Source organism: Lepisosteus oculatus, chromosome 26 (genome assembly GCF_040954835.1).
Source record: "Lepisosteus oculatus isolate fLepOcu1 chromosome 26, fLepOcu1.hap2, whole genome shotgun sequence".
Lineage (NCBI taxonomy): Eukaryota > Metazoa > Chordata > Actinopteri > Semionotiformes > Lepisosteidae > Lepisosteus > Lepisosteus oculatus.
In genome coordinates, this window is record NC_090721.1 from 8,583,172 (window position 1) to 8,609,853 (window position 26,682).

At 45.9% G+C, this 26,682-nt stretch overlaps 2 protein-coding genes across 3 annotated transcripts; both read right to left on the reverse strand.

The window, feature by feature from the left end:
- Positions 1 to 165: 165 nt before the first annotated feature.
- Positions 166 to 7,909, reverse strand: LOC102686241 (aldehyde dehydrogenase family 3 member A2-like). The gene is made up of 10 exons (XM_069184155.1): positions 7,831 to 7,909; positions 6,227 to 6,523; positions 5,418 to 5,649; positions 4,718 to 4,803; positions 4,191 to 4,399; positions 3,519 to 3,636; positions 3,100 to 3,241; positions 2,239 to 2,405; positions 1,731 to 1,830; positions 166 to 890 (listed from the first exon to the last, which is right to left on the reverse strand). The coding sequence occupies exons 2-10, from the start codon at positions 6,380 to 6,382 to the stop codon at positions 619 to 621; spliced, it is 1,482 nt and encodes a 493-aa protein (XP_069040256.1). The 5' UTR covers positions 6,383 to 6,523; positions 7,831 to 7,909; the 3' UTR covers positions 166 to 618.
- Positions 7,910 to 9,225: 1,316 nt separating this feature from the next.
- Positions 9,226 to 24,535, reverse strand: LOC102686446 (aldehyde dehydrogenase family 3 member A2-like). Of its 2 annotated transcripts, XM_015367811.2 has the most exons (12): positions 24,327 to 24,535; positions 23,444 to 23,462; positions 22,589 to 22,752; positions 21,468 to 21,699; positions 18,766 to 18,851; positions 17,622 to 17,830; positions 17,119 to 17,236; positions 16,646 to 16,787; positions 15,972 to 16,138; positions 15,388 to 15,487; positions 14,325 to 14,563; positions 9,226 to 11,359 (listed from the first exon to the last, which is right to left on the reverse strand). In XM_015367811.2, exons 3-12 carry the CDS (start codon positions 22,748 to 22,750, stop codon positions 11,345 to 11,347), a joined length of 1,470 nt encoding a protein of 489 aa, XP_015223297.2. In that variant the 5' UTR covers positions 22,751 to 22,752; positions 23,444 to 23,462; positions 24,327 to 24,535; the 3' UTR covers positions 9,226 to 11,344. The 2 variants fall into 2 exon arrangements, with proteins under 2 accessions (XP_015223297.2, XP_069040257.1); XM_069184156.1 differs by lacking the exon at positions 23,444 to 23,462.
- Between the last annotated feature and the right edge of the window lie 2,147 nt (positions 24,536 to 26,682).

Genomic DNA, 26,682 nt, shown 5'->3' on the forward strand with positions numbered 1-26,682 from the left:
TATACAACAGGTGTTAAAACAACTCCAACAATAGGTTGGCAGTTTTTATGATGTATACAATAATGCATTGAGTGCAAGAAGATGTGAAAACGATGTAATTTTAAAAAAGCCAGGGAAACTCTAGGGTGAACATACAGAATCACGACCTCAGTGCTCATTACTGTTCAATGTCCTTCGATCTATATACACAGCAATCTACGTTACAATGTAAATGCAGGCTTTAAAAAAACTCCCATGAACCTGGCTTGAAAACACCTGCTGATCAGCAGTATTAATAGGGCTTAGTTTTCCCAGTGGATGACCTGCCAGGTTAGAGTATTTACTGTGTGAGGTAACAGCTAATTGCGCAGAGGGAAAATAAGAACCAGAGTCTCGATTAGCTTGTTGCCATTTCCCATGAGCAAAAAAGCAAGGCTTGTCTCTTAATAACATGATCTTTTACAGCTCTCCATTCTCTTGAAACTGCTGGGCACTAGCTGGAAATTGCTTCCCGAAGGTGCTACTTTAATTGATAGAATTGATCAGTTGAAAAACAGGGAGTGGGAGTTCCGGACGCTCTCAGCTGGGGATGTCCTGCCACGGGCCCAGGCTGAGCTCGCTCCCCCCCGACGCGGCCCGTCACGCCACCTTCAGCAGCACCAGCAGCAGGGCGAGCAGCAGGCCCAGGGCCAGCAGGCTGGACACCACGGCCAGCACGCAGCAGCCCCGGCCCGCGGTCCGCACGCGCTTCTGCATGAAGAACCTCGCGGTTCGCAGCCCGCGGCGGCTCAGCGGCGGGTAGCGTGCCTGGTTCAGGCCCTCCCCGGCCAGGGACCGGACGACGCAGGCGCGATGGTGGCTCAGCTGGTCGAAGGTGTGCTTCCCGTGGTACCTGCCCATCCCACTGTGACCTGCGGAGAGAGGGGCAGCCGTCAGCCCGCAGAGCCCAACGCCCGAGAGGCCCAGGGCTGGAGCCCCTTTACTGTCCTTTTCCCCAAGTGTCAAAACAGAGGTTTCATAACCCTCCGCTCAAAACACCAGATAAGACACATCATCCGGGGGGGGGCTGCCTGTAAAGCGCTTTGAGTGGAGTGTCCAGAAAAGCGCTATATAGGTGTAAGCAATTATCATTATTAAAATTAGGACACAGGGTTAAAAAAAACATAAATTAACACTTTAGTCCTTTCCTCCTTCTTTGTCACATCGATATTTAATCCCCTTACTAATTGTGACACAGCAGCTAGCCCTTCAGAGGTGTGGGAATGCGGCCCCCCCCATGAAGCCCTCTCGCTGTTGCTGCTTCAGCGCTCAGCTCAGGCTGGGTCCCGGGTCTCAGGTGGTCTTTTTCTCTGGGAACCTCTGTTTCCAGTCCAGCCCGGACCCCGCTGTCCAAAGCGGCCTTTTTTCGTTCTTTCTTGTTGTTTGGTCAGGCCCGGACCTGTGTCCTGCTTGTTTCTTTCCTCTCTCCAAGCTGACCTCACGCCGGGGGGGCCCCCCGTGCCCCTCAAACGTTCGCCGCCGCTCCTCCAAACCCTCGTTGTTGGAGAACGCTTTAAAGATGTAAGTCAAGCAAGTCAAATCGAAATAAAAAGGCCTTCCACTGTTCAATACCCTGCAGGCAGGTTGGGTTTTAGAGAGCTGGTCTGTGGGAAGGCGGAGACGCCCTGGCCCGAGAGCTACGGTTCGGTGCCCTGCAGGCCCGAGAGTCTGCCGGCCACCCCCACCCCCCGCCGCTCGCCCGCCAGGCTTACCCACGCCCCCGAAGGGCAGCGCGCCCACTGTGTAGTGCAGCAGCACATCGTTGGCCGTGACCCCGCCACTGGACGTCTCGGCGATCACGCGGTCGATCAGCTGGAAGAGAGGGATGGGGGGGGGGGGTGAGCCGGCAGCCCCTGGAGAAACCGCAAAAGCGTTTGGGTTCCAGATCGGCGTCCCCGTAGGTGGGACTGGGCGAGCTGGACGGGGGGGTGCTGGTTGGGCCTTTTCCAGCACGACACATGAAGAAATACCCACAATGCCAAGCTCATCCCCATGTCTTTTAAAACTGGGTAAAAAACAAAGTCTAGTCAGTGCAAAGAAACACTATTAAACGGCCCACAGGGACTCAGATTGATCTCCTTCAGCCATGTATCAGCTGGCCTGATCTCGTCTCTTCTCATTAGCCTTCCTGGTCTGAAGAACAGTATGTAACTGAGGTCAACAGGCCCCTTGGCAGGGGCACACCTCTGTGCCAGGGCTTAATCGCAGAGGGACTGGTACCTTCTTGTTCTTGGAGAAGACGTACAGCGCCAGTGGCTTCTCTCGCTCGTTGATGAAGCGGATGGCCTCGTCCACGCTGCCCGCGCTCAGTATGGGCAGGACCGGCCCAAAGATCTCCTCCTGCATCACCCTGGAGTGGGGCGTGACGTCCTTCAGGACAGTGGGGCCTGAGGAGAGAGGCACGGGGGGTCATCGAGTGCCAGCGTGCAGCGTTTCATCCCAGACAGGAGAGCAGGACTCCTGGACAGCTCAGGAGACTGGCTTTCCCAGATTCTTCTTCTTCATCGTATTACCTCTTATTACCTAACCAGCGGAATGTGCAGGAAAGCAATTCAATGCACAGAACTATTACAATTAACAAAGAATAACACAGCAGCTATTTTCCAGAATTAAAATGCAGCACTTATTGTAAAATTTTAAGAATTGCGTATGTGTTTAAGATAGAGCCTTGCAATGCTTTAGTATAAATTATAACCAGCAGCACACAGGTATTCTTTTAGCGTTTAATTGCGACATTGTCATGTTTGCACATTTAAGCATCAAACGCAGCCCATAACATGCAGCGCTGTGTAATGGAAATTTAAGATGTGCTGTCCAACGTGAGGACACCCCTGTGTGCCCGCAGACACAATGAAATTCACTCCACTGTTTGTTGTGGGATAAACAATTCACATTTTTCTTGATACTTACGGAACTGTTCTTGAGAAGACAACACATTAAAGAATTCAATTGCAACAATAAAGAATCTAGTCATAGCAAAGAGCCATCTTCTTGATTTGCCAGTCAGAATACGTCCTAAAAGGACCCCTATAATAACTTTTATTTTGTGCTGTGCATTATCTCAGACAGCTGTCTTCTTACCAATGTAGCACTGTGACTCATCATGCTCTCCCCCCAGGGCTATGGTACAGCCCTCCAGCAGAGACATGACCCTTTTGAAATGGCGCTTGTTGACAATGCGTCCGTAGTCCGGCGAGCTCTTGGGGTCGTTGCCGTAGAATTCCTGTAAGTAATAAATCACAGCAGGTTGGTTTCACTCCTTTTGCTTTCTGAATGTGACAATGGCACCTGTGTTTCTGGTATTCATGACTTGACTTCACAGATGCTAGACAGCAGCTGGAAGAGGTAACTTGACAGAACGAACAGGCAACAGGACACAACTTCTCCACAAAGATTTAAAGCACCAAAACGAAGCAGGAACTTCACAAAGCAGGAGGAAGCGATCCAAAATTCTGGATCCTCTCGTCCTAAGTGGCCGTGGGGCAGACAGAGAGACATACCTGCACTGTTCGCCCGATCTCCTCCACCACTCGGTCCTGTATGCTGGGGTCACACAGGATGTAGTCGGGAGCGATGCAGGTCTGACCACAGTTGGCAAACTTCCCCCAGGTGATCCGGCTGCAGAGGGAAAGAGACAGACACCGGCCGAGCCTGCAGTACCAGTACCAGCCTGCAGTACCAGGTTCAGGATCAAGTACTTCAACCCTAGTCTGATCCATACATTGACACTTGAAATGTAGGTCTTACACAATCATGTACAACCCCACAAGCTCTGGGTGATGACCAACCCCCCCTCCAATTCCCCTGTGCAATGTTGGCCATGTGAACTAACTGGTACAATGTGTCTGAAATAACAGGAAGATCACAGCTTTAAGAGAATTTATAAGAACAAATGCAAGTCTGAAAACACTAGTTCTAGTAGCTAAACTGAATAAATGTGCATGATGTTGGGTTTAAGTTACCCTCTCCCTTCTATGACCTTTGGCAAGTGAAAGTCACTGATTTTCAGAGAAGAGAATGAGAGAAATGTTCAGCAGGCACATTCAAGCTGACCCTAACTGTTACCCTGCCCGGTCACCAACTCGGACATCACTGCACTCCCTGGGCCCGGAGTTATCGTTCTGTCCGAGTTAGTGACGGCCCCATCATGTGGCATTCGAGGTCTAACTGACCGGCAGGCGACAGACAGGTCGCAGGCCTTGTCGATGTAGCAGGGACTCTTCCCGCCCAGCTCCAGGGTGACGGGGGTGAGGTGGCGGGCGGCGGCCTCCATCACCAGCTTTCCCACAGTGCTGTTCCCGGTGTAGAAGATGTGGTCGAAGCGCTGCCTCAGGAGCTCCTGGGTCTCTGGGACTCCCCCGGTCACCACTGGGTACATCTCCTGGGAGACGCAGGGAGACAGCAGGGATTAATCCAGGAGGGACTCCCACTGGGACGCTGGATGCCCTCCCTGATAATCCTGGTCCTAGTGTCATTTACCAAACATCTAACCATATTCGAAATGCATTAAAAGTACGCTAAATTTGCACATATAAAATGCTCCCGGCTCTTCCCTGGACAGAGTCACAGGAGGTTGGGATGTCTTGCTGTACTGGTCCAGACACGCAGTGGACACGGCCACATGCAAAGACAGCTCACTGCACGCAGAAGCAAAGCCGACGCACAGCGAGGAGGAGGGGAGGAGAAGGAAGGTCTTTACCCTGTCCAGGTACTGAGGAAGCAGCTCTTCCAGCAGCCTGGCTGAATGCCCGCTCAACTCCGAGGGCTTTATTACAGCTGCATTACCTACAGAGAGACAGATCCACACCGCTGTCACTGGCCTCTGTGGAAGACTGAGTGAGATGAACACACGAGCAGGGTGAGCATTTCTGTTTGCACCTAAGACAACTGTCTTTCTGCAACTAAAGCCTGTGATTTTTTCACACCCATGTGTTCAACCCGAGAGAAACGAAACAGATTGAAATGAAACAGATGCCAAATGGCATGTTCCTGTCCTGTTTTGTTTGTGTCTGAAAGACGTCTGTGAGTGGCCTGTGCCTTGTGTGTTCCTATGATGTGTTAAAGTCTCCCCTACATTCACTGTATGAAAGGAAAAGTGTAACTACAGTTAAAATACGCACAGTAATACAAAATAAATATAAAATAAAACCCTTTCTCTGTGCTATGCTGCCCTTCGGCTGATTGAATGAAAGATCCCTGTTTGACAATCTCTTAACATGAGTGAAGACTGAGTTTTCTTCGAAAGGTCCCTCAGAGCTAGCCTAAGCTGGCTGGAACTACAACAAGAGACCATTACCCAGATACTGGGAATCTGAGAACACGAGGGTGTGACGACACTGACCAACGACGCACTGTGAGGGCAGGGAGACAGGCCCTGTCCCCCCGGTCTCCCAGCTTACCGGCGGCGATGGCCCCCACCAGAGGCTGGAGGGTCAGGGCAAAGGGGTAGTTCCAGGCCCCGATGATCAGCACCACCCCCAGGGGCTCGGGCTGGACGTAGACCCGGTCCATCAGGGTCAGCAAGGTCTTCTCCATGGGCTGGGGGGCTGTCCACTCCGCCAGCCTCTCCAGGGACAGCTGGATCTCGCTGTCCAGGCCCACCAGCTCAAACAGATGTGCGTTAAACTGGCTCTGCAGGCAGGCAGGCAGCAGGGGAGCAGGGGAGCAGGGGTCAGAGCAGGACCGACAGCAATACCCACATCTCAACAGGCACCGGCAGCTTAGATCAGTCTTGCAGAGGTACCAAGAGATACCCAAATACCCAAAGATACCTCAAAGTGGCAGAAGTAAGTCTAGTCTGTTACCCCTTCATTTGCTCGTCTATGGTCAATCTGTATATACCTATGCACATTTTTCACATATTTTATTGTTTTTACAGTGACTATGAGCATATTTTGCACACACCTATGTATTTATTTTTATTTATTTATTTTAGATTTATTTTGTATTACTGTACGTATTCTAATTTTTCGTCTATGCTGATATCTGTTGTTTTTTGCTCGTCTTGGGCTGGGCCGCTGTAACGCATCAATTTCCCCGTGGGATCAATAAAGTCTTATCTATCTATCTAAGTCTGCCGAGTGAGATGACAGTTCAGAGTCACAGGCATTTCTGTTTTTGATCCCTCCCAGCTTTCAACTGCAGTGCCCCATCTCCTCTGGGCGACCTCTGGAGCTCGGTGCTTTTAGGCCGACGGGCTGCATCTCACCTTGCCGAGGTCGTGCTTTAGTGCAGCGGTGACCTCCGCTTCCCTCTCGGTGATCAGTCTGCGCAGCGCCTCCAGCTGACGGACTCTGTATTTCAGGGGCCGTGTCCTGCCCGAGAGGAACGCCGCGCGGGCCCGATCCACAGCCTGCACCTCCATGGGTGGCTCCGAGCCGCACGCCTCGCAGGTGCAGCCCGACCAGCAGGCGAGACGGTGTTTCAATGCCCTGATCCTCGGGGCCTCAAGGACTAGGGCCTCAGTGCACGCGATCTCTCACCTCTCAACCGACCTGGCGGCGCCCTGCGACGGTCAGGGAGAGAACATGAATCTGGGAGTTAATAAACGTTGGAATAACAAGCACAGCAAATCTGAGGGCTCTGGCTCTTGAAAATCGCGTTTGGATTCTAGGGACACGAGCAGCAGTTCTTCTCCAGTTAAAAAAGGAAAAGCCTCTTAATAGTCACTCGCAGCGCCTGGCTTAATTCCATTCAGGTGACTGGCCTCATGAGGAGTCAATGGCTCTCTGGTAATGGTGGGTGTGCAGGTATAAGCTGTTGAGCAACAGAGACCTGCTTTCGTGTGAAATAAATTCCTCTCCAGTGGGCTGCCAGCTGTGAGCTGCAGACTGATATGTGTGAATAAGAGGGTCAAGCAGAGCAAAGCCGAGTTTGATTTCTGCTCCAAACCAATGGAAAGAAAGAAGGAAAAAACAAGGTTTCGGCTGTGGAGCTTCCGCAGGCTTGTGGGGGACGAGCAGGAGGGGATCCAAAGACACCCGACGGCCAGGGCAGGGAATTCCAGAAGTGCGGGAGAAGACGTCTGAAGACGAAGGGAGAGGTTTAGAGGGAAAGGTGAGGGAAGGAGCGCTCGGAGTTTTCTGTCTTTTGATGTTTTCCTGGAGGAAGAATCCTTGATCCCCAGTGAAAGGACACGGTGGAATCGCAGCGGGCAGAGGGAACGTGGGACACTGTCGGCTCAAGGAGAAGAGTAAGAAAGAGGAAACACAGTCAAAGGTATTAATGGTATTTACGTCTCAACAAAGAACTTACTGTAGGTAAGCTAGATAGATAGACAAGACTTTATTGATCCCGAAGGGAAATTGAGGTGTTACAGCAGCCCAGGCCAAGACGAGCAAAAACAGACAGCAGAATAGATGAAAAATTAAAATACGTACAGTAATACAAAATAAATATAAAATAAATATAGGTGTGTGCAAAATATGCAAAATAATGATAATAAAATATGTGCAAAATGTGCATAGGTATATACAGATTGAGTGTCCAAAAAGTACAATAGTGCAACATGCTGTCCATAGACGAGCAGATGAGGGGCTAGCAGTCCTAGCCTAGGGCAGTGTTAAACACCCTGACAGCCGGCTGGAGGAAGAACCTGCGGAAACGTTCCCTTGAACACCGTAGCTGGAGCAAGGCTGTTGCTAAAAGTGCTCCGCTGCCTAATAACAGTCCCATGTAGCGGATGAGAGAAAACTACATTTTCAATTCAGATGAATAAGATCAGAGTAGAATTCTGATGCACAGAAGTTAAAAATAAGTATACTGCACCATCAACACTGCACTAGTGTATTTAGAGGTCCGGGTGAAACTCACCTGGCAGTGGTCAGACCTGAGAGCCGTCTGCGGTCTGCTTCTCCCCGGACTGCAACCGGAGCCCAGTTTCTGAGAGAGTGGAAGGCGGGGCTTCCACAGGACAATTCTCTCCCTGTCCTGTGCCGCGGTTCCAATCACCGATTATCACACATCCAGATCGAGCACCAGGGTTTATAGCTTGTTTTCCCAGAAAAAAAAAATATCTCTGATCTAGAGATAAAAACGTGTAGAGAGTTTAAAGGTTTCCTTTTCAATTTGGAGCTAATTTTGGGGGGGGGGTTCTCACGAAAACCTCATTAGAAGTAAAAGCTCTTTAATAAAACAAAGGGCAGCAGAAAATGCTCAATCTCCATGACCTGATGCATTTCCCGAACAGCACTGCTGCTCTGGTAGCTTACTGGATGCTGCTCCTTCGGGTTTGCTATTGCGGACATGCAGTCATTTCTGCTGTGACGCGAATCTGTATCAGGCAGCGCGCCCGACACGGGTGTACAGGGGCTGGTCACGCCCGTGGAGCGGTTGCTCAGCGGCACGCCCTCGGGATGCTGGGGTGCTCTCTCGGGCCTTGCAACCAGTCTTCGTTCAGCCTGCTTACGCAGCAAAGCTGTGTACGACCTTTGGGGGGGGAACCAGAGGAGTGCTTTCACACCTCAGGTGACATATAGAAACTAGGCTTGTGAAACGTTCTGCTGGAGCCCAGGGGTCAGGGCATGCCTGGTGCTGTCACACTGGGGGAGAGGGGGTGGCCGATTTGGCATAAAAAAAAGAAGTTTAGACATTTTTAGCAGGACATTGGAAGTAGATGTTCAACCAAACGTTTATGATGTCAAGAGATTTGCACGGTGATAACCGACGGTCATTGATGGTCCCCTTGATGTGCATCGCATTCAGAGCTTTGAGATAAATGCCTACAGCTCCAGGACCCTAATTTAAAATCTCAGGCTGAGTGGGTCTAAATTCCCCTGACAGCCGTTGAGCTGGGCAGTAGGCAGATCACAGATCTACGAGTCTGCCCTGTCCTCACGTTGCAACAGACAGGTGAACACAACCCCTACGAGCCTCCTGCAAGGAAACACCGATCTAGACATTGTTATCGACAAGATTTCCTCTTGGAAAAACAGCCTTGTTTGTCTCTCAGCATTATAACACATCAGATAAACACAAAGTTTCAATAAGCAAAATGTCCCCTCTCATTAAATTCCATCCATGAAAACACAGGAGGATTAGTGTCGCTTGCTAAGAAAATGTTTCTCCGAGTACATAATTATTGCATAAGAAGAGATAAGGGTCCAAAATGAATCAACTAGTGGGAGAGGAATAATGAAACATGAAATAATACCGTTTTAAACTGCTCTCATCGACAAGGCATCATCAAGTTATAAATAAGAACAAAAATGGTTGTATTACTTTTATTTCAATAAAATTTTAACTTCATTACAGGAAAGTAAAACGTTTCAGTACTGAGTTCATACATTTACTGTTTGTGGAGACTTAAGCTTGCGTCTCCAGTAAAGCATAAAACAATTCCTTCATTTACAGCGGACAAAAAACAATTAAACACTTACATAATTAGCAAAATATTCAACTGTCTGTAGTTCAGTTTGTGGTAATGAGATAATGTATGGATTTAATATTTATCATTAAAGATAATGTGAGTAATATTTTAACAATGTTATTCATATTATAAAGGTTAGTTATTATGAAATAAGCTAACGGTATTATCCCATTAAAATGAAACATGATAACAGTAGTCTTATTTATGCTGAATTAAAACAACTAACATTAATAAAGTGCTGAAAGCTGTGAAATGTAGTTATATTCAGCCACTTTGAAATAAAGATGCATTCAGTCAACCCTGCTGAGATCAATTTGAGAACATACATTCTGAATTCAGTAGCTAATATTGTGTCATTGTCCAAAGGATAAAAATAAAACAGTTTTGAAAGCTTTCAGAGAGAAAAAAATGCACATTAAATTAAATATTTCTTACATCACAAATATTCTAATTGCAAGTAATTTCTTTGTTTCTGGGTTGCCTTTCAATCGCACTCATGTCAATGCAATTCTGAAAGCAAGTTTGACAAATTATTTAACAGATGGAAAGCCTACACGGTCCAGCTATAATACTGAGTGGATCAGAAATCCCAATTTCACAAGTAAAGGCACATGCATTGCACTAGAGCACTAAACAACTTTCCATCACTAGCGGCAAAATCTGTATCACGTGATAGATTTGCACACTATCTCAAACTACATTATCTACACTATCTACTAAACTACTAAAAAAATCTCCTAAAAACTACACTATCTACCACTACTGTAGCGAAAACTACAACTAAGAGCAAAGGGGCATTCCAAAAGTCTGTAGTGCAAACATTAGTGTTGATTATTAGGTCGATAAACATGCTTGCAAAATTTAGGAAATGTTCAGTATCAGAAATGAGCAGTGGGATATATCTGGGTCAACTAACTTTCTTTCTTGGTTTACACAGAAAGTACTTGTGTCACCCCGTGTAAACTTCTTGGAAACTAACCGGGCAAGGATTAGAACTTGCCTCAGGCCCACAGAAATAAAGTGAAATGGACAAAGATGTAGTCATGAGACACACTCTAACAACTTCCTTCCGCTACCCATAGTGGAATTTAAAAAGCAGCACAATTGTTGCAGTTTGTGAATGGACTCGCCGCTGAGATTTCAGTCCGTTTCCATGTCACATACAGCAGCTGCAGGTCTTCAACATCAGCCTCCAAACACACACAGAGGCATTGAGTCAACTTTGGCATTGAGTCCATGCTCACTATATTAATATGATCCTTCACAATGGTCCCTAACACATAACTCCAGGGAAGACCTAATGGTAATCTAAAAAGAGTTAAAATGCAATATTAGAGCAAAATATTAAATGCTAACGGATTTTTTGCAGCAACTTAATTTCACTAATGGGCTTCAGCGTCCATTTTTACACCAACACAAAGTTTTGCACTTAAGAATAACAAACCATGTTTAACATGGAATTTGTAAGGTCTTGCTCACAGAACCTTCTCTTTTTACAGTGGTGTATGTAATGTTGAGATAACACCGAACAGTTGATTCTGGCATGAAAACTGAATAGCACAGTTACAGTCCATGTTCTTTTTTGGAGCCAGGTGTTGCAGGAAGTGATCGACACATTGGTGGAACATCAGTCTCTGTTCAGCCTTTCCGACTGCTTCCATTATTCTGAGGTAATGAAAATACAATGTTTTTTTTTTTTCAAAAACTAAAAAAGAAAAGTTGCAATTCAGAAAGCATTGCACGTCAGAAATCTACGAACAGTTCATATTGGTTGCATTGAAGGAAATCAGTAGGATTAAACAGCTAAGCTAAGAACCCTTTTCGTTTTTTCTCCACACAGACCACTGACTCCGGAGCTCACTGGTGGTGCACAGCCTAGCAAGCTGGATTAAAGCTCTTGCATGCTGCATGGTCCCTCTTGACATTCATGGTCAGTGCTCTTCTGTCGCTACAGCAGACTCACTGTACAAACCTCTGCAACACACAGGAAAAAAGCAAAACACTTTAAGATAAGATAAGATCATTTTATTGGCCATATACAATTTCTTACATTAGGAATTTGTCTTTTTGCATACCCCAGCTTGCTCTCCATGAGACACACAGACAGGGAGAGAGAAGTTTGGGGTCAGAGTGCAGGGTCAGTCCCTGGAGCAGCTGGGGTTAAGGGCCTTGCTCAGGGGCCCAACGGAGTAGGATTCCTCTGCTGGCCGCGTGATTTGAACCTGCAACCTTCCAGCCACAGGCGCAGATCCTGAGCCACAGAGCTACCACTCAGCACTCATGATGTTATGCCCTTATGATTTTCACCCAAACTGCTATTTTCGAACATCAACACTTCACAACAATCCATGCTTTATAAGGCATCACAGACTGCCAAACCTCTCCAAGCTTTATTAGGATTTAGTTGTACTTTTACTAGGGTATTCCACAGGGCAGCTGGGGTTAAGGGCCTTACTCAGGGGCCCAACGGAGTAGGATTCCTCTGCTGGCCGCGTGATTTGAACCTGCAACCTTCCAGCCACAGGCGCAGATCCCGAGCCACAGAGCTACCACTCAGCACTCATGATGTTATGCCCTTATGATTTTCACCCAAACTGCTATTTTCGAACATCAACACTTCACAACAATCCATGCTTTATAAGGCATCACAGACTGCCAAACCTCTCCAAGCTTTATTAGGATTTAGTTGTACTTTTACTAGGGTATTCCACAGGGCACTTTTGTAAAGGAAGCCATTCATTAGAATTATTAATAATTAACTATTATTATCTACTAGGGTTCATGGTTTTTCCATTTTGAAACAGGGGAGTGGAAGGGGGATGGGGAATGGGGCTGATGGCATGATCTGAGAAAATGCAGAATAACTGAAATGCAGAGAAGTGGCAATTTTCCAAATTGACTAACAATAGTCTGTCAGACACTGGAAGGAAGATCCATTAGTATAAAAAGGGTAAAAGAACAAAGCAGGGCAGTGAAGTGGGGATATATAATTATACTCAGTGCAGGTATTTCAGAAGAGAGGGTCACTGATCAGTGAACACACTGGCCTAGTGGAGCATTCGAAGGATACATTTCACAAACAATGTAGAACATTGTCAGGAAAGACACAATCAGGTTTGTTAAGTTACTCACAGCATTTATCTTTCAACTCACATAGTTAAAACTAAAATAAGAAATAGAATTTAACCAAACACGTTGGTCATGTTAGGTCACATGAGCAAAGCAACACTTAAAAAATACAGCAAAAGCTGTATACAAAATAATACAGTAATTATTTCTTGGAATCATGCAAACACCTCACCCCGATTCCCATGATATTTCACTTAAACTCCTGCTTGTTAGATATGTGTCTGAGCAGGAACGCTACCACTGATCTCAGGGCTGGGAGAGTACTGGGATGGGAGTCCTCTAAGGAAAACTCTGCTGGTGCAGAAAAAGCACTTCTCTTTCAGGAACAGAATTTCTATAAGACGCCCCAGCTTGTTCACCAGGGATACTGTTCTGTAGGTGGTGCTGACCATTGGGTGAAAAGTTAAACAGGTCCCGGAAACATGGTCTTTAAAGACCCATGTTGCTCTTGGTAAGAGTAGGAATGTTAACTCCACTCTGGCCCTGCACAATCTGAAGTTCCTAAAATTCTCCCTAAATTCAACTGGTGAAGCAATTTCTCACTCTTCCACCTGACCCGCTGTGTTGTGGAGCGCCTGGCACAGAATCGAAGGCATAATAAAGGAGAGTGCACAACTCTACAATGTTGTAGTGATACTGTTCTGTACTTAATGACCTAATTATTTGTGGTCAGTGGGTGGAAGGAGTAGAGAAACTCCTGAGCACAATAATGGATTTCAATCCTGGATTTGGTACAAATGGTCCACCGTGGTTTAAGAAATAAATGTCTGCTAAGACAGAAGAATGGCTCTCAGTCCTACAGTATGATTGACTGTGTATGAATGCATGTTACTAAGAGTACCACAACTTAAATGGAAACTAAGTTATTCATAAAGGCTTCAGGTTTGCTGACCCATGCTTGTGGGAGCACTTTAACCTCTTTCAGGGAAGAAAGTCAGATTAACTCCTGACCAAAGTGCAAAGTTTCTTTCCACCAAGAGATACCAAGGACAAAAATACAATAAAACCTTTTCCATTCGTCTGTTCCAGTGCTCTTAGTTCCTTAGTGCTCTGTCCATCATGCAGTAGGATCAGTTGCTAGCCTAATCTGTAATTACTGAGGCCTGGAGCCAACATGCCTTCAATGAGAGACCTTCACAGTCCACCTAACAGGAAACTGCCTCATTAATCTCTCCTTCAAAGACAAGAGCCTTCTGTGTATTACTTGGTTATGCTCAACTATAGCGTCTCCAACTTCTTTCTAGCAGGGAAGCATCTTAACAATTACATGTTATTAAATATAGAGGAATGCAATTTTTGAAAACATATTTATCCCAGAGTGAAGGTAGTTCACGACTCTGTAAAACAAAGTTGTATTTTTGGAACTGAGAACTGAGGCCAATTGTAAAGAAGCACTGACGATCCAATATTGGCTTTCACAGTTTACTGTAAAAGTTATCCATCTGTCCAACCAATTATTCCAATTCAGGGTCAGGGGGGAGTCAGAGCCTATCCCAGAAGGCAGCGGGCGCAAGAGAGGGTACACCCCAGACGAGACGCCAGCCCATCGCAGGGGCACACCCAGACGCACACCCACACCAGGGCCATTTTTCCCAGAAGCCAAGTAACTTACTGTACCAGTATGTTTCTGGGGTGTGGGAGGAAACCCACATGAGCATGGGGAGAACGTACAAACTCCACACAGACAGCAACTGACCCCGGGCCCCAGTACCGCGAGGCAGTAGTGCCAACCAATGTGCCACCATGCCGCTTTTTAAAAACACTATCCATCAAGAGCCATACGGGGTGAGGGAACGTCCGATTCCGTTACCTGGACCAGAAAAGCCGCCAGAACCGCCAGGACAGCCACGAGCCCAAGCCGGCCCAGCCAGCCCAGGTTGATCCGTTTCAGGATCAGGATCCGAGCCCAGCGGACCTTGTCGGCAGAGTGAGGCGGGTAGCGCAGTTTGTTCATGCCCTCCATGGACAGGGACTTGATCAGGCAGGCGCGAAGGTGGCTCAGCTGGTCGAAGCTGTGCTTGCCGTGGTAGCAGCCCATGCCGCTGTTGCCTGGAGGAGGAGACGGACTCGGCGTTAGCCTTGCTGTCCTCCCTGCCGCAGGACCGATAGTGGGGTGCAGGCAGTTTATCATGGGATAGAAAAATGAGTTTCTATTGATAGATATAGGTCAAATATAGTGGGCACTAGGCAAACACTCCAACCCACAGGAAATGGACACCTTGGTATCTCTCAAAGTTCTAACTTGTTGTTCAGACTTTGCAGTTGGGGTTAAAGAGACGCACGAATATTGCCGGGTTAGAGGTGCTGAACACCCCGAGCACATTTTGTCAGAAGCTATATCACAGTGCAACTCACAACTGGCAGCCCACTGAAGCTCAGCAGGTGTGAGCCTGGTCAGTACCTGGATGGGAGACCTCCTGGGAAAGCTAAGGTTGCTGCTGGAAGAGGTGTTAGAGGGGCCAGCAGGGGGCGCTCACACTGCTGTCTGTGTGAGTCCTAATGCCCCAGTATAGCGAGAGGGACACTATACTGTAAAAAGGCGCCGTCTTTCGGATGAGATGTAAAACCGAGGTCCCGACTCTCTGTGGTCATTAAAAATCCCAGCGTGTTTCTCGAAAAGAGGTCAAATTTCCCATTGGCCTTTGCCAATCATGGCCTCCTAATAATGGCTCTCCTCCCCACTGAGAGCTGGTGTGTGGGGAGAGGACTGGTGCATCATCCAGGTGGGGCTGCACACTGGTGGTGCTGGAGGGGATCCCCATTACCTGGAAAGCACTATGAGTGGAGTGTCCAGAAAAGCACTATAGAAGCGTAACGTATTAATTGACAACAGCCACTGAGTAAACACTTTCTTTCCCCAGGAATGCGCTTACCCACTCCCCCGAACGGCAGAGCGCTGACGGAGTAGTGCAGCAGACAGTCGTTGGCCGTCACCCCTCCGCTGGACGTCTCGGCGATCACCTTCTTGATCAGCTGAAACGGGAAGCGAGAGCCGCTGGGACGGGGGAGGACACGAGGACAGGGCCGCGGCGGTTTCTCACGGGCCGTGTTGAACAGGAGGCGCGTGCCGATTTCAGGCCCTGGGCCTCGGGCAGCGGATATCAGCCGGCACACAGTTTAAAAGTGGGGCAAAAGTTTTGTGAGGAACCTTAATTTTTATCCATTTCCAATAAAAACTGCATTTCACTCAGAAGCTGAGAATCAAGAGGTTGCTTGTGTTTGTTTTTTTTTCTGAGCTACCCCTCAATTCACTGGAATGTCCCCAGTCGAAAACACTGAAGGAGAACACCGTGGTGACCTGGCTCAGCCATCGTCCCTGGCTTCTGTTTAACACGGCTCGTATTGTATGTACACAGTGTGTCGAATGTGACAGAGCTCATCTCATGGTGAGCGGCAAGCATATAGCAACTTCCTCATCCTGCCTGACTGAACAGTGTTCAATGTCACCGTGTGTTACCTTGTTGTCCAAAGAGAAGACGTACAGCGCCAGTGGCTTCTCTCGCTCGTTGATGAAGCGGATGGCCTCGTCTACGCTGTCCGCGCTCAGGATGGGCAGGACCGGCCCAAAGATCTCCTCCTGCATGACTTTGGATTGGGGCGTCACATCCTTCAGGACAGTGGGGGCTCAGGAGGTGTGGGAGAGAAAGAGTCACCGTCACTGAACAAGCTCAGGGCACAACACCTGCGACTCCAGATGTTGCACAAGTCAAGTAGTGGCTGAAGCTCTGACTCAGTCACTGACCCTGGACATGTCTTCTTTGTGCTCTGTCCTACAGAATACCAATCATTGCAAATTTATTTGGTTGACAATTGTACCCAAAATGACTTTTCACACATTTAAAATGATGGGTATTTTCCCGGAGCACTCTTGCAGAAGCATCTTATTTGATGGTACAACAGCAAGCCCTGTTCAGGATTTAAATCCACAGACTTCCAGTTATGAGTGTGGAAAGATAACTACTCCATGATGCTCACTAAAACCACATGCAATATTCAGGGGCCTACTGGGATTGCAACATTAGTTGACAAGTCATAACTCACTGCATGGTGCCTGTAATTCACTTTGGGTAAAGGAGTGTCTCATAGTAGCACCCACAACCCAGTAAACCTCCCTTCAAAACAGATTCTTACCAATGTAGCACTGTGACTCATCGTGCTCTCCGCCCAGCACCACAGTGCAGCCCTCCAGCAGAGACAGAATTCTTTTGAAATGGCGCTGGTTGATGATGTGTCCGTAATCTTGTGAGGTCTTGGGGTCGTCGCCGTAGAATTCCTGGAAATGGCACAAAAACTTTACATCACCTTCCACAGCCCTTCCATCATTCTTCTGACTTTATCAAGTCAGTCAGTTTTCATTCATTCCACTGTCATCCCCTTCTTTTCATGTCTGTTGGCCCTACAGCTCTTCAATTAAAACAAGAGGGTTTGTTTTTTAAAGCTCCACTTCCAAATAGTGTTGCAGACTGCTACTGCAGTATTGTCCAGACCATAAAAAGGTTCTGCGACCTCTTTTTCACTACTATGCTGATAAAAAGTACCAAGACGAACAATCCCAGAACAGCTTATTTTGCAGCATCCCCTTAAAAACAAAAAGAGCTAAACACCTTGAGTGATTTCTTGATCTCCTCCACCACTTGGTCCTGTATGCTGGGGTCACACAAGATGTAGTCAGGAGCGATGCAGGTCTGACCACAGTTCACAAACTTTCCCCAGGTGATCCGGCTACAGGGAGGAAGCAAGAAGAGTGAAAAGGAGAAGATCAGACATAATACAATGTGAATACAAGGTGTCTGAAATAACAGGAAGATCACAGCTTTAAGAGAACAAATGCAAGTCTGAAAACACTAGTTCTAGTAGCTAAACTGAATAAATGTGCATGATGTTGGGTTTAAGTTACGCTCTCCTTTCTATGACCTTTGGTAAGTGAAAGTCACTGATTTTTAGAGAAGAGAATGAGAGAAATGTTCAGCAGGCACATTCAAGCTGACCCTAGCTGTTACCCTGCCCGGTCACCAACTCGGACATCACTGCACTCCCTGGGCCCGGAGTTATCGTTCTGTCCGAGTTAGTGACGGCCCCATCATGTGGCATTCGAGGTCTAACTGACCGGCAGGCGACAGACAGGTCGCAGGCCTTGTCGATGTAGCAGGGACTCTTCCCGCCCAGCTCCAGGGTGACGGGGGTGAGGTGGCGGGCGGCGGCCTCCATCACCAGCTTTCCCACAGTGCTGTTCCCGGTGTAGAAGATGTGGTCGAAGCGCTGCCTCAGGAGCTCCTGGGTCTCTGGGACTCCCCCGGTCACCACTGGGTACATCTCCTGGGAGACAGCATCACAGGCACAGACCTCACAGCACACGCTGCACAAAAGATCATCACATGAACAGAGCCACTGACAATACAGAAAGACGGATATATTTAGAAGCCACACAATACAGCAAATTCGAAATGGGTAAATTGTTTCTAGATTGTCAATGAATTTATTCTGCTACTGAGATTTAATAACCATTTTGAGAAATTGGGACTGCAGCTCCCCTTAAGCCTACCAGCATGTCTTTGGAAATCAGAGTACCTAGAGGAATCCTACGCAAACATGGGGAGAACATACAAACTCCACACAGACAGAACCCCAGACTCAGGGCTGCGATTATTTACAGAGACCTACTGTAGTTATTTTTTAGTTACATAGTTACATATACAGAAAAAATGGGAAAATATAAAGAAATTCAGTCACAGCTGGTGGAGAGGGTGCACCAGCTCTCTTCACTGCTCCAGCGTGGCGGCGCGGTGAGGCTGGTGGGAGGGGCTATGTCAGCCAGGCCTGGGGGTCTTGAGGCTGCTCTTTGATGAGCAATTGCACCTGGTGCTGGCCCTGCCCTACAGTAAAAATACGCTTTGCACGACAGATTGTGAGCCGCTTCTCATTACGTTTTGCCTTCGGGACAAATCATAGCAGGATGAATGACTGTTGCCTGCAGTGAGCGTGCTTTAGTTGCCTCCACCCGGCTTTGCATGAGTATCACAGACCCAAAGTCAGCTTTTAGTGTATTTGTATTGTACTGGTGTATTTGGAGTAATATATATAATGGCCGGGACAAAAAGCACTATGGCAAATCCATGCTTCAGAGCTAACAGAAGCAGAGCAAAGCAATGCTGTATTGCATTTATGCAGGTATCAACAGTCAACAGCATTAAACACAAACAAAAGAGAGAAGCACAGAACACACCTGCAACATAGAGGGGGGGAGAATTTACCTTGTCAAGGTACAGAGGGAGCAGATCCTCCATCATCTTTGCAGTGTGCGTGCTCACCTCCGACGGCTTCAACACAGCTGCATTGCCTGAAGGAAAGGAAAAGCCAGGGCTTGAAACGAGAGAAAGTGCAAGCATCCACGGCGCAGTTTTAAAATCCAGCCACCAGGTTGCGCTGTCCTGTCACCAAACATTACAGTTTGACACCGACTTCATTCCTTCCTTCCTTCTCCTTCTAAGGACAAAACTGTTTTAGTAAGAGCAAACTTAACCACGTTTTGATACAGTTCGCACCTTTTATATGACTAATAAGTGGTAATGATAATAATTCCTTACACTTATATAGTACTTTTCTGGACACTCCACACAAAATGCTTTACAGGTAATGGGGATCCCCTCCACCACCACCAGTGTGCAGCCCCACCTGGATGATGCGACAGCAGCCATAGTGAACAAAACACCAGCTCTAGGTGGGGAGGAAAGGAATTACAACAGGCTGAGTCTATGCTTGCTGAAAACAAACAATTCAGATAACTGCCATTTTGTGTAGCACCTCATCTGAACCTAAGTGACTGCAAGAAAAAATATCAGGAGCCCCTAACTTACTTCTTGCCACTAGATAGTAAAAAAAGGAAGTGAAAAGATTGATTCAACATCAGCTCAACCCTCTACCACGTAAAGGAAGTGGAAAAGCGTCCTCAAATGTTCTGCTCTGAGTGTTTCAGCTAATAGTTTGCCAGATTTGGAAAAAACACTTCTGGATTCAACCCTTCTTACTGGTCATTAACTCCCCCTGAAATCTGAACTCTTTGCCCTTGAGTGTGTCCAACTTTAAATAAGAACTACTTTATATATAGTTTAGTGTAGGACCTCTTTAGTGAATATTACATTATGTAATCCACTTGAACCGCAATGTTAACTATGTAGACATGGTCTTATTTTGCAGACCTGATCTCCTCTGCTCTACACAGCTCATTTTGTTTAAACTAGTAAATCTAGTGGAAAAAGAGTGACAGTCTCTTTAAGAGAATGACACAGCATTACTTCCAATCTGCCCCTTTTATCAGGCAATATGCCGGGGCTTGATCCTCTCTCCCCAAGTGAATGACAGTAACCTTGTAGCTCTAAAAGCAATGATAAGAGCACTGGGTGAGAGGCCTTCCAGACAGTAAAACAGTGAAGGCTGCAGTATTTCAACAGTTAAAGAAATTCAGGAAACTGCATGGACACCCTATCCTAACAAGTCCTGTTTAAAAGGATTAAGGGATTTTAGACCTCCCAGTGCCTCTCATTTTCTCAACCTTTGCAACTCTCAACAATGCATAACAAAGCGTAACAATGAGAGCAGAAAGCACAAACTGGATCTGTTGTTCGCTGCTTTACCCTATCGCACAAAGTTCATGTAACGGCTTTTGGTTCGGGATAGTAAACCAAAAGTATGCCAAAGGCCGTAAAACAAGCCTGCCTACAAGATTCTGATCTCGTTAAGCTATCTCATTTCAATTCCACATTTACTTATCATACGAATAAAAAGAAAACAAAGGGTTCTGGCGGGGGGGGGGGGTATAAATACAGATGCAAACTTCACAAACCACAAATCAAGGATTTCTTTCATCTAAAAAAGCCGTGCACCCCAGCTCCTGCATACAGTGCATATCATTTAGCTAATCACTTGCACACATTCTGCAAATAATACACAGATTTAATAAAGGCACATTAACAAAGCAACATTCTGCGCATTTATGTAATGTACTGTGTGACCTAACCTTTCATAATTCATTTACAGCAAATTGTGTGCAAACTCACTCCCCAGTGATTATTTTCACCCGGTTGTGTCAATGCAGTGCTCTGCACAACGCAGTGACACCTCACCTCTGACCTCACCTCCTTTGTCACCTTCACAGCCCTTGAAAGTAAAGCAAAATGAACAAATCAAAACAGTGTGTAATACCTTATTAACACGTTGGATCGGCACTAAATTGTTCCATTTCCTTCAGGTCTGCATGAGGAAGAGGCCACTTTTTCATTTCATACAGGTCATGTAGAACTAGTCAGGTAATTTAAACTGAAGAAGAATTTGTGGACCCTAAGAGTACAAAATGGTTTTAAAATTGATAACTTTAGTGCTATAAAACTATTGTTAAATGTCCGTACAGGAGCTTCAAAAAACACATTTGTTTCAGTTGCCGGGGTTCTTTTAGAAAGAGATGGAATACACCGCTGGGGTGCTGAGCCAGCCAGCCCAGAACTACACCTGCAAACAAACGCTAAGGTACAAAAGAGCAAACAGGCATGACTCATTGCCTCCTGCCCTCCCTTCAGTCCATGCCCGCCCTTGCAGAAATGCTACACAGTGTGTACGAGGATGCCCTCCTATCCCATTTGCCCCAGGCGGCTTTTGTTATTCTACTTTACTGCAGGTTTAGTAGACGATCTAATTGAATGCCTTCATTATCAAATTTGAATTGGCCTTGTCGAAACTGCTGAACCCAAGTTTGTTAAATGGTCAGGCTATGCATGAACAGGGAACCCCAACCTGTATTTTGCTTTTAACATTTATTAGCAAACCTTTGCACAAAAACATGAGTACACCAACCTAAGGATAAAACAAATACAGGAACCAGTATTTCTTTCCCCAGTGTAGATGCAACCTCACAGCCCTACTCTACACAGCCACAGCAACGAGGGTGGCGTTCTCTGCTTACCGGCGGCGATGGCCCCGATGAGGGGCTGGATAGTGACGGCCATGGGGTAGTTCCAGGCCCCGATGACCAGCACCACCCCCAGGGGCTCAGGCTGGATGTAGACCTGGTCGGACAGCGTGAGGAGGGTCTTCTCCACTGGCCGGGGGGCTGCCCACTCCGCCAGCCTCTCCAGGGTCAGAGCGATCTCTGCCTCCAGGCCCATCAGCTCGTACAGGGGGGTAGCAAACTGGCTCTGCACAGACCACAGCATTTTCACCGGCAGGCGTACACATGCTCTTTTGTCTTACATATACCTGGAGCTCTAAAAGCAACAGTGCAACACATATCAAGCTGGCTAGATAAGATTTATAGAGCACAAAGCCTTTTGAGGCTCTTCAAATAGGATCAATAACTATACTGCTGTGAAAAGAGAACTTAAGGAATATTTCAGACATAGCTCAATGACCGAATAATAGGACATCCCAATGCACTCTGCATAAACATACAGTGAAACCACAATTATTTTTACTTTTTTTGCAGGGAAGGATACAAACCTTTTCATCTAGTCTAAGGCGGCATTTTCCAATCTAGGCTCGAGAGTACCCTTGTGATTTTCATTCTTAATGAAAGCCACTTGAATTTCACTCTTTTCTGCACTCCATCACACTGTAGTTTCAACTTTCTTTCAAACTGTTGCTCCCCTATAGCTTTCTAAACCACTCTTGATGATCTCTAACTCTATCACCTCCACAACTTGTGAGACAAAGGGCTGTCAAACAAGTGTTCTCAGTGCTGCATGGGCCTTCTGGTTAAATTCAGCTGTATCACTGACACAGGCCTTAGTGAAAGGAGAGCTGAAATGCAGCAAGTTTCATGCTAATATCTAATCTCGTTCAACGATTTGCAAACTGAAACAGTTTTAATAACAAACAGTTCAACTGAAAAGCTTGATGAGACAAACTGTCAAAGTTCAGCTGGAATGCAAACCTGAACAGACAGGGATATTCCAGCACCACAATTGGGAAACACCAGCCTGAGACAACCTGTGAACAATACTAGAGACAGGGAGAAAGTGGAGCAGTAACTCCCAGTAACCGGAGGTCTGCAACCCGCAGATGCAGCCTGCAGCAATCTTGGTTCACCTTGTTGAGGTCTTTCTTAAGCGCAGCTGCGATCTCCTTCTCTCGCTCAGTGATGAACCGCTGCAGTGCCTTCAGCTGACGAACTCTGAACTCTAGAGGTCGTGACCTCCCGGTGAGGAACGCAGTCCTCGCTCGGTCAACAGCCTCCTTCTCTCGGGACATGGCTGGGTGGGGGGGGACACACAAGGCAACATGACAGACAGAACCTTTATTTACGCAAGAAAGGGTTCAAGACCTCGTTCTGGTGCTTCTTGAACGAAACCAGGATTTCAGCTTCAACAGCTGTGGGCTGGAATGTTCGTTCCACACTCCCACCACCTTTTGTGTAAAGAAGAGCCTCCTGGCCTGACTGGACAATCCAGCCGTTTCTTGAAAGAAACCAGGGTATCGTGTTTGAGGGCATGGCTGGGGAAATCCTTTCACACTTCCACTACCCAAATAAAAGAAATCAAAGGATCTGGCAGAAGAGTGGCCACTCGAAAAGCTGCAGTCTTGCAGCAATGGCCAATACTGCAGGAGAGTGAGGAACTGCAGAGTCACGGGTGTCCTAGAAGACAGGAATTGAGCCTGGTACTGCCAGAGAACGGGCAGCTGTCAAGCCAACAGCGTAAAGAAGATGTTGTAACAGAGGAAAACCCATAAGAAGGCTTTGAGTGAGGTGGCTTGCTATTCGAGCAGACTAGTTCTTAAGGAATATTGAGCTTATTAATATAACACACCAAGGAGATTAAGCAGTTTGTGCACATAAACCCAACATACTAACTTCTTCAACTGAGATTCTTTGGAAACCACCTGCTGTTTTCTTTTCACTTTGTAATTCAATGCACGTCTTTTCATTTGTGCACTAAAGAGAACCTGATACCTCTCCAAAGGCCTGAGAGTCAAAGGCAAATTAATATCCAGCTTTATTAATAGTGTACAAGCTTTCTGTTTTGCATAAATTCGAGACTTGCTGCCACAATTAAAATCAGCTGAAATTATTTTCTCAGACGTACAGATCTATCTTTTTTTTTTAATAACTTTTGTGAGCACTGCAGAATCTCAGAATCTAAAACTGGATTCTCTGTCGAGAGAGCGTAAAGTCACTTTCTTCCTGCTTTACCTGCAAATCACCTGACAGCTATATTCCCTGTTCTTCACCAGAATGACGTAGGCTTGTTCCTACCGCTATGTAGTCTACAGGCTGTAGGAAGAGTTCATGTGGCATAACGTCCCGTAAAAATAATAATTTCACAGAAATATACAATACACAGACTTATTATGGTGTAACTTATTTATAGCACAGGACAGAAAAAAAATGATGTCATTTGCCAGATTAGGACAAAAACCCTGAAAAAAAGTTTACAAATTAGAAAACGAGCTTTAATCTTTGACATCACAAATTAAACACGTTCATCAAGCTGACAGATATATCGGTACTCATAATGTTAGCTCCTGTACACTGCCGGACAACGGGAAGAGAGAAGTCTGCAAAATGCGGAGCACTTTTTATTGCACAAGGAGAAGTGCCGTTATGACCTACAGTACGTCCTTATGTTAATGCATTGATTTAGCAATCCGCCTCTTACAAACGTATAAAAGGTAGACAAACTAAAGCCGCAAAGATAGACATTCACAACCCTTCATCTTCTCGGAGTGTTAAGATTACTACCACATAAAAAAACTTTTTCCCGAGTTGCCTTTAACGGTTTTGAGTCATATCATCCATTAGAGAACACGAATTCCGCTTTTTTTTTACCTCAGATAGTCGAAGAATAATCAATCCCGAGTTTATTGTCGCTGCAGAAGAAGTCCTGGCTGTTGTTTTGTGGGGGGGGGAACTGTCCCGCAGCGTTCGTATGTGCCTGTACCACCTTCAAACCTTGACCGACAATGGGTGGAAGCACCGATTTTCAGATTACATCACGTTTAAACAAACCGTAACAGTGAATTCCACGATTCTGGGAGGCGGCTACACCGACGTCACTCGGTTCGCCATCTTGAGTGCAAGCAGGCGAGTCATTGGCTCAGGCCCGTGTCGATCACAGACAGGGCCTGAAAAACAGGCGTTTCTAAGTAACAACAGTAGTTTAAGATCAGCGTTAGTAACTTTTTCGCCAAACAAACAGAATGGATAAACCCATTATTCATACGCCAAAACAATGGTGTATTGTCGGGGAGAACTACAGTAACAAACTGTTGCCACGAATTCCTTTGTGAACCGTTATAGCTAAACGCTTAAGCCAACCATTGATTTTTTTGCTTGTTTACTTCCAGCTGCGTGCAGAATGCAATGTATGTAGGAGATGGTAAATTATCATTTCTTTTTGTAAACAAATCATTAGACTTGATAAGGTAGGGGGTGTTAAGAATGACCTCATTTTCGAATTGGTCGTACGATAGCAATTTCGAAAGCAACCATTTAACCTCTAGTATTTAATGAAATGTGGTAATTTGTCTCTCCAGACACTAATGGTGACTGGTCTTTGGGTTCACTTCCTATATGACGAGACTGTACGAGACCAGCTTTATAAGCAGGTGCCAAAATGTGCTGGTAAAAACGGGTAATTGTAATCTTGGTTACCGTAAACCACTGGATAAAAAGTAGCATCCAAACAAATAATAAACCAATTACGTTCTAAGTGCCTTTTAGAACTGGGTAGCTTTGGTGATATGTATACAATCCTCTCTGGATATACCTTTTCACAATTGTTTTTAAGTTGGTCTTGCAGAAAGAGACAGTCGATGTCAAAGATAACTGCAGGAAATTAATTGTATGCTTAATTATGCATGATTTTTAAAAATGTTAGCTTAATTTCTTCTTTGTAAGATGTTGTCTGTAATTAAAATGTCGGTAATTGTATTCTGTTCTTTCAAAAATATTGTTTTCGTGAAGGATGCAAAGCAATCCACAAACCGAAACAATGCTGGGAGTACTTTTGGATGAAGATTCACGTAAATCATTTTTGTTTCTTGTTACAAACCTTGCAAATCAAGCAATTTATTTGGTTATACATGTGAACTATTAAAACGGGGAAAACGTAGAAATAACAATAGCGAGCATTTATCGTGATGTTTTGGTTTATTAAATGTAAATCAAATGCACATACAGGCCATTCTACACAGACATCATTTGCGCACAGGAGTCTCGGGTTGTTTCTAATGGCTTTGTCACCTGACTCCAGCTCGTTCTGTGCTGCACTGGAGTCGGACTGATCGCACGTAACTTTCACAAATCAGGGTAGAACCTGGGTTCATTTGTGCAACGCTCTTCAGGAAATGGGGTATCCTGAGGAATTCCGGAAGTGAGCGGGTGTTCTGTATTGATGCAAGGCGGCCCGTGCCTTCGTCTACTTAAGCTTCAAAAGAGATGGAAATCGCTACCTTCTCGGAAGTACGGATGAGAAACATGGGAATGACAAGCAGGAGAGGTAGCAACTGAACAGGACAAACACTGGAAACAAAATAAGTCTCAATCGCCCTTTCCGATACCATTTTACTCAAGTGCCGAGAGATCATTTTTGAGTTTCCCCAAAAAAGAAGAACAAAAGAAGCTAATTTAATTAGTCAGATTAAAAAAAAAAATCTTCCAGGTCAAGAGGCTCAGATTCTTGTTTTGATTCTGGCTATATCAGCAATGACATTATATCAGCAGTTTATATAGCAATATAATTACATATCTGGTATAATGGAACAAGTAATAGGTTTATTCCATGCTGAAAAGAGAAGAAACAACGTTTCGGCCATGGAGCCTTCTTCAGCTCACACCTAAGAAGGCTCCACGCCCGAAACGTGTTTTCTTTCTTCTGTTTTCAGCATGGAATAAACCTATTACTTGTTCCTCTGCGGCCTACGCATGCTAACGCAGCTACCAGCTTGAACTATCTGGTTTAACTATGCCTAAAGCAATTACTAATCTTTCAATTTTATTGGGAGAGAATTAAAAAAAAACTCCACACATCTGAATAAATGACTAGAGCCACAGCAGATTGCACATTCACAGTAGGAAAAATAAAAGTGATTTAAATTCTCCCTTGAAGCATTCTTACAAAAATGTATATTGTACTCCCGCTGTGGTAAATAGGAGAATCAAACACTGAAGATATTAGATATCA

What these genes read in the sequence shown, in the direction of transcription:
- LOC102686241 (XM_069184155.1), bottom strand. Translation starts at nt 6,382, where the DNA reads ATGGAGGTGCAGGCTGTGGATCGGGCCCGCGCGGCGTTCCTCTCGGGC. An exon ending in TTCCTCAGTACCTGGACAGG is followed by an intron (nt 4,400 to 4,717) that starts GTAAAGACCTTC and finishes TGCGTCTCCCAG; the next exon opens with GAGATGTACCCAGTGGTGAC. An exon ending in GACCTGTCTGTCGCCTGCCG is followed by an intron (nt 3,637 to 4,190) that starts GTCAGTTAGACC and finishes TTCCCTCTGCAG; the next exon opens with CCGGATCACCTGGGGGAAGT.
- LOC102686446 (XM_069184156.1), bottom strand. Translation starts at nt 22,750, where the DNA reads ATGTCCCGAGAGAAGGAGGCTGTTGACCGAGCGAGGACTGCGTTCCTC. An exon ending in CATCGGGGCCATCGCCGCCG is followed by an intron (nt 18,852 to 21,467) that starts GTAAGCAGAGAA and finishes CCTTTCCTTCAG; the next exon opens with GCAATGCAGCTGTGTTGAAG. An exon ending in TGAGTCACAGTGCTACATTG is followed by an intron (nt 16,139 to 16,645) that starts GTAAGAATCTGT and finishes ACACCTCCTGAG; the next exon opens with CCCCCACTGTCCTGAAGGAT.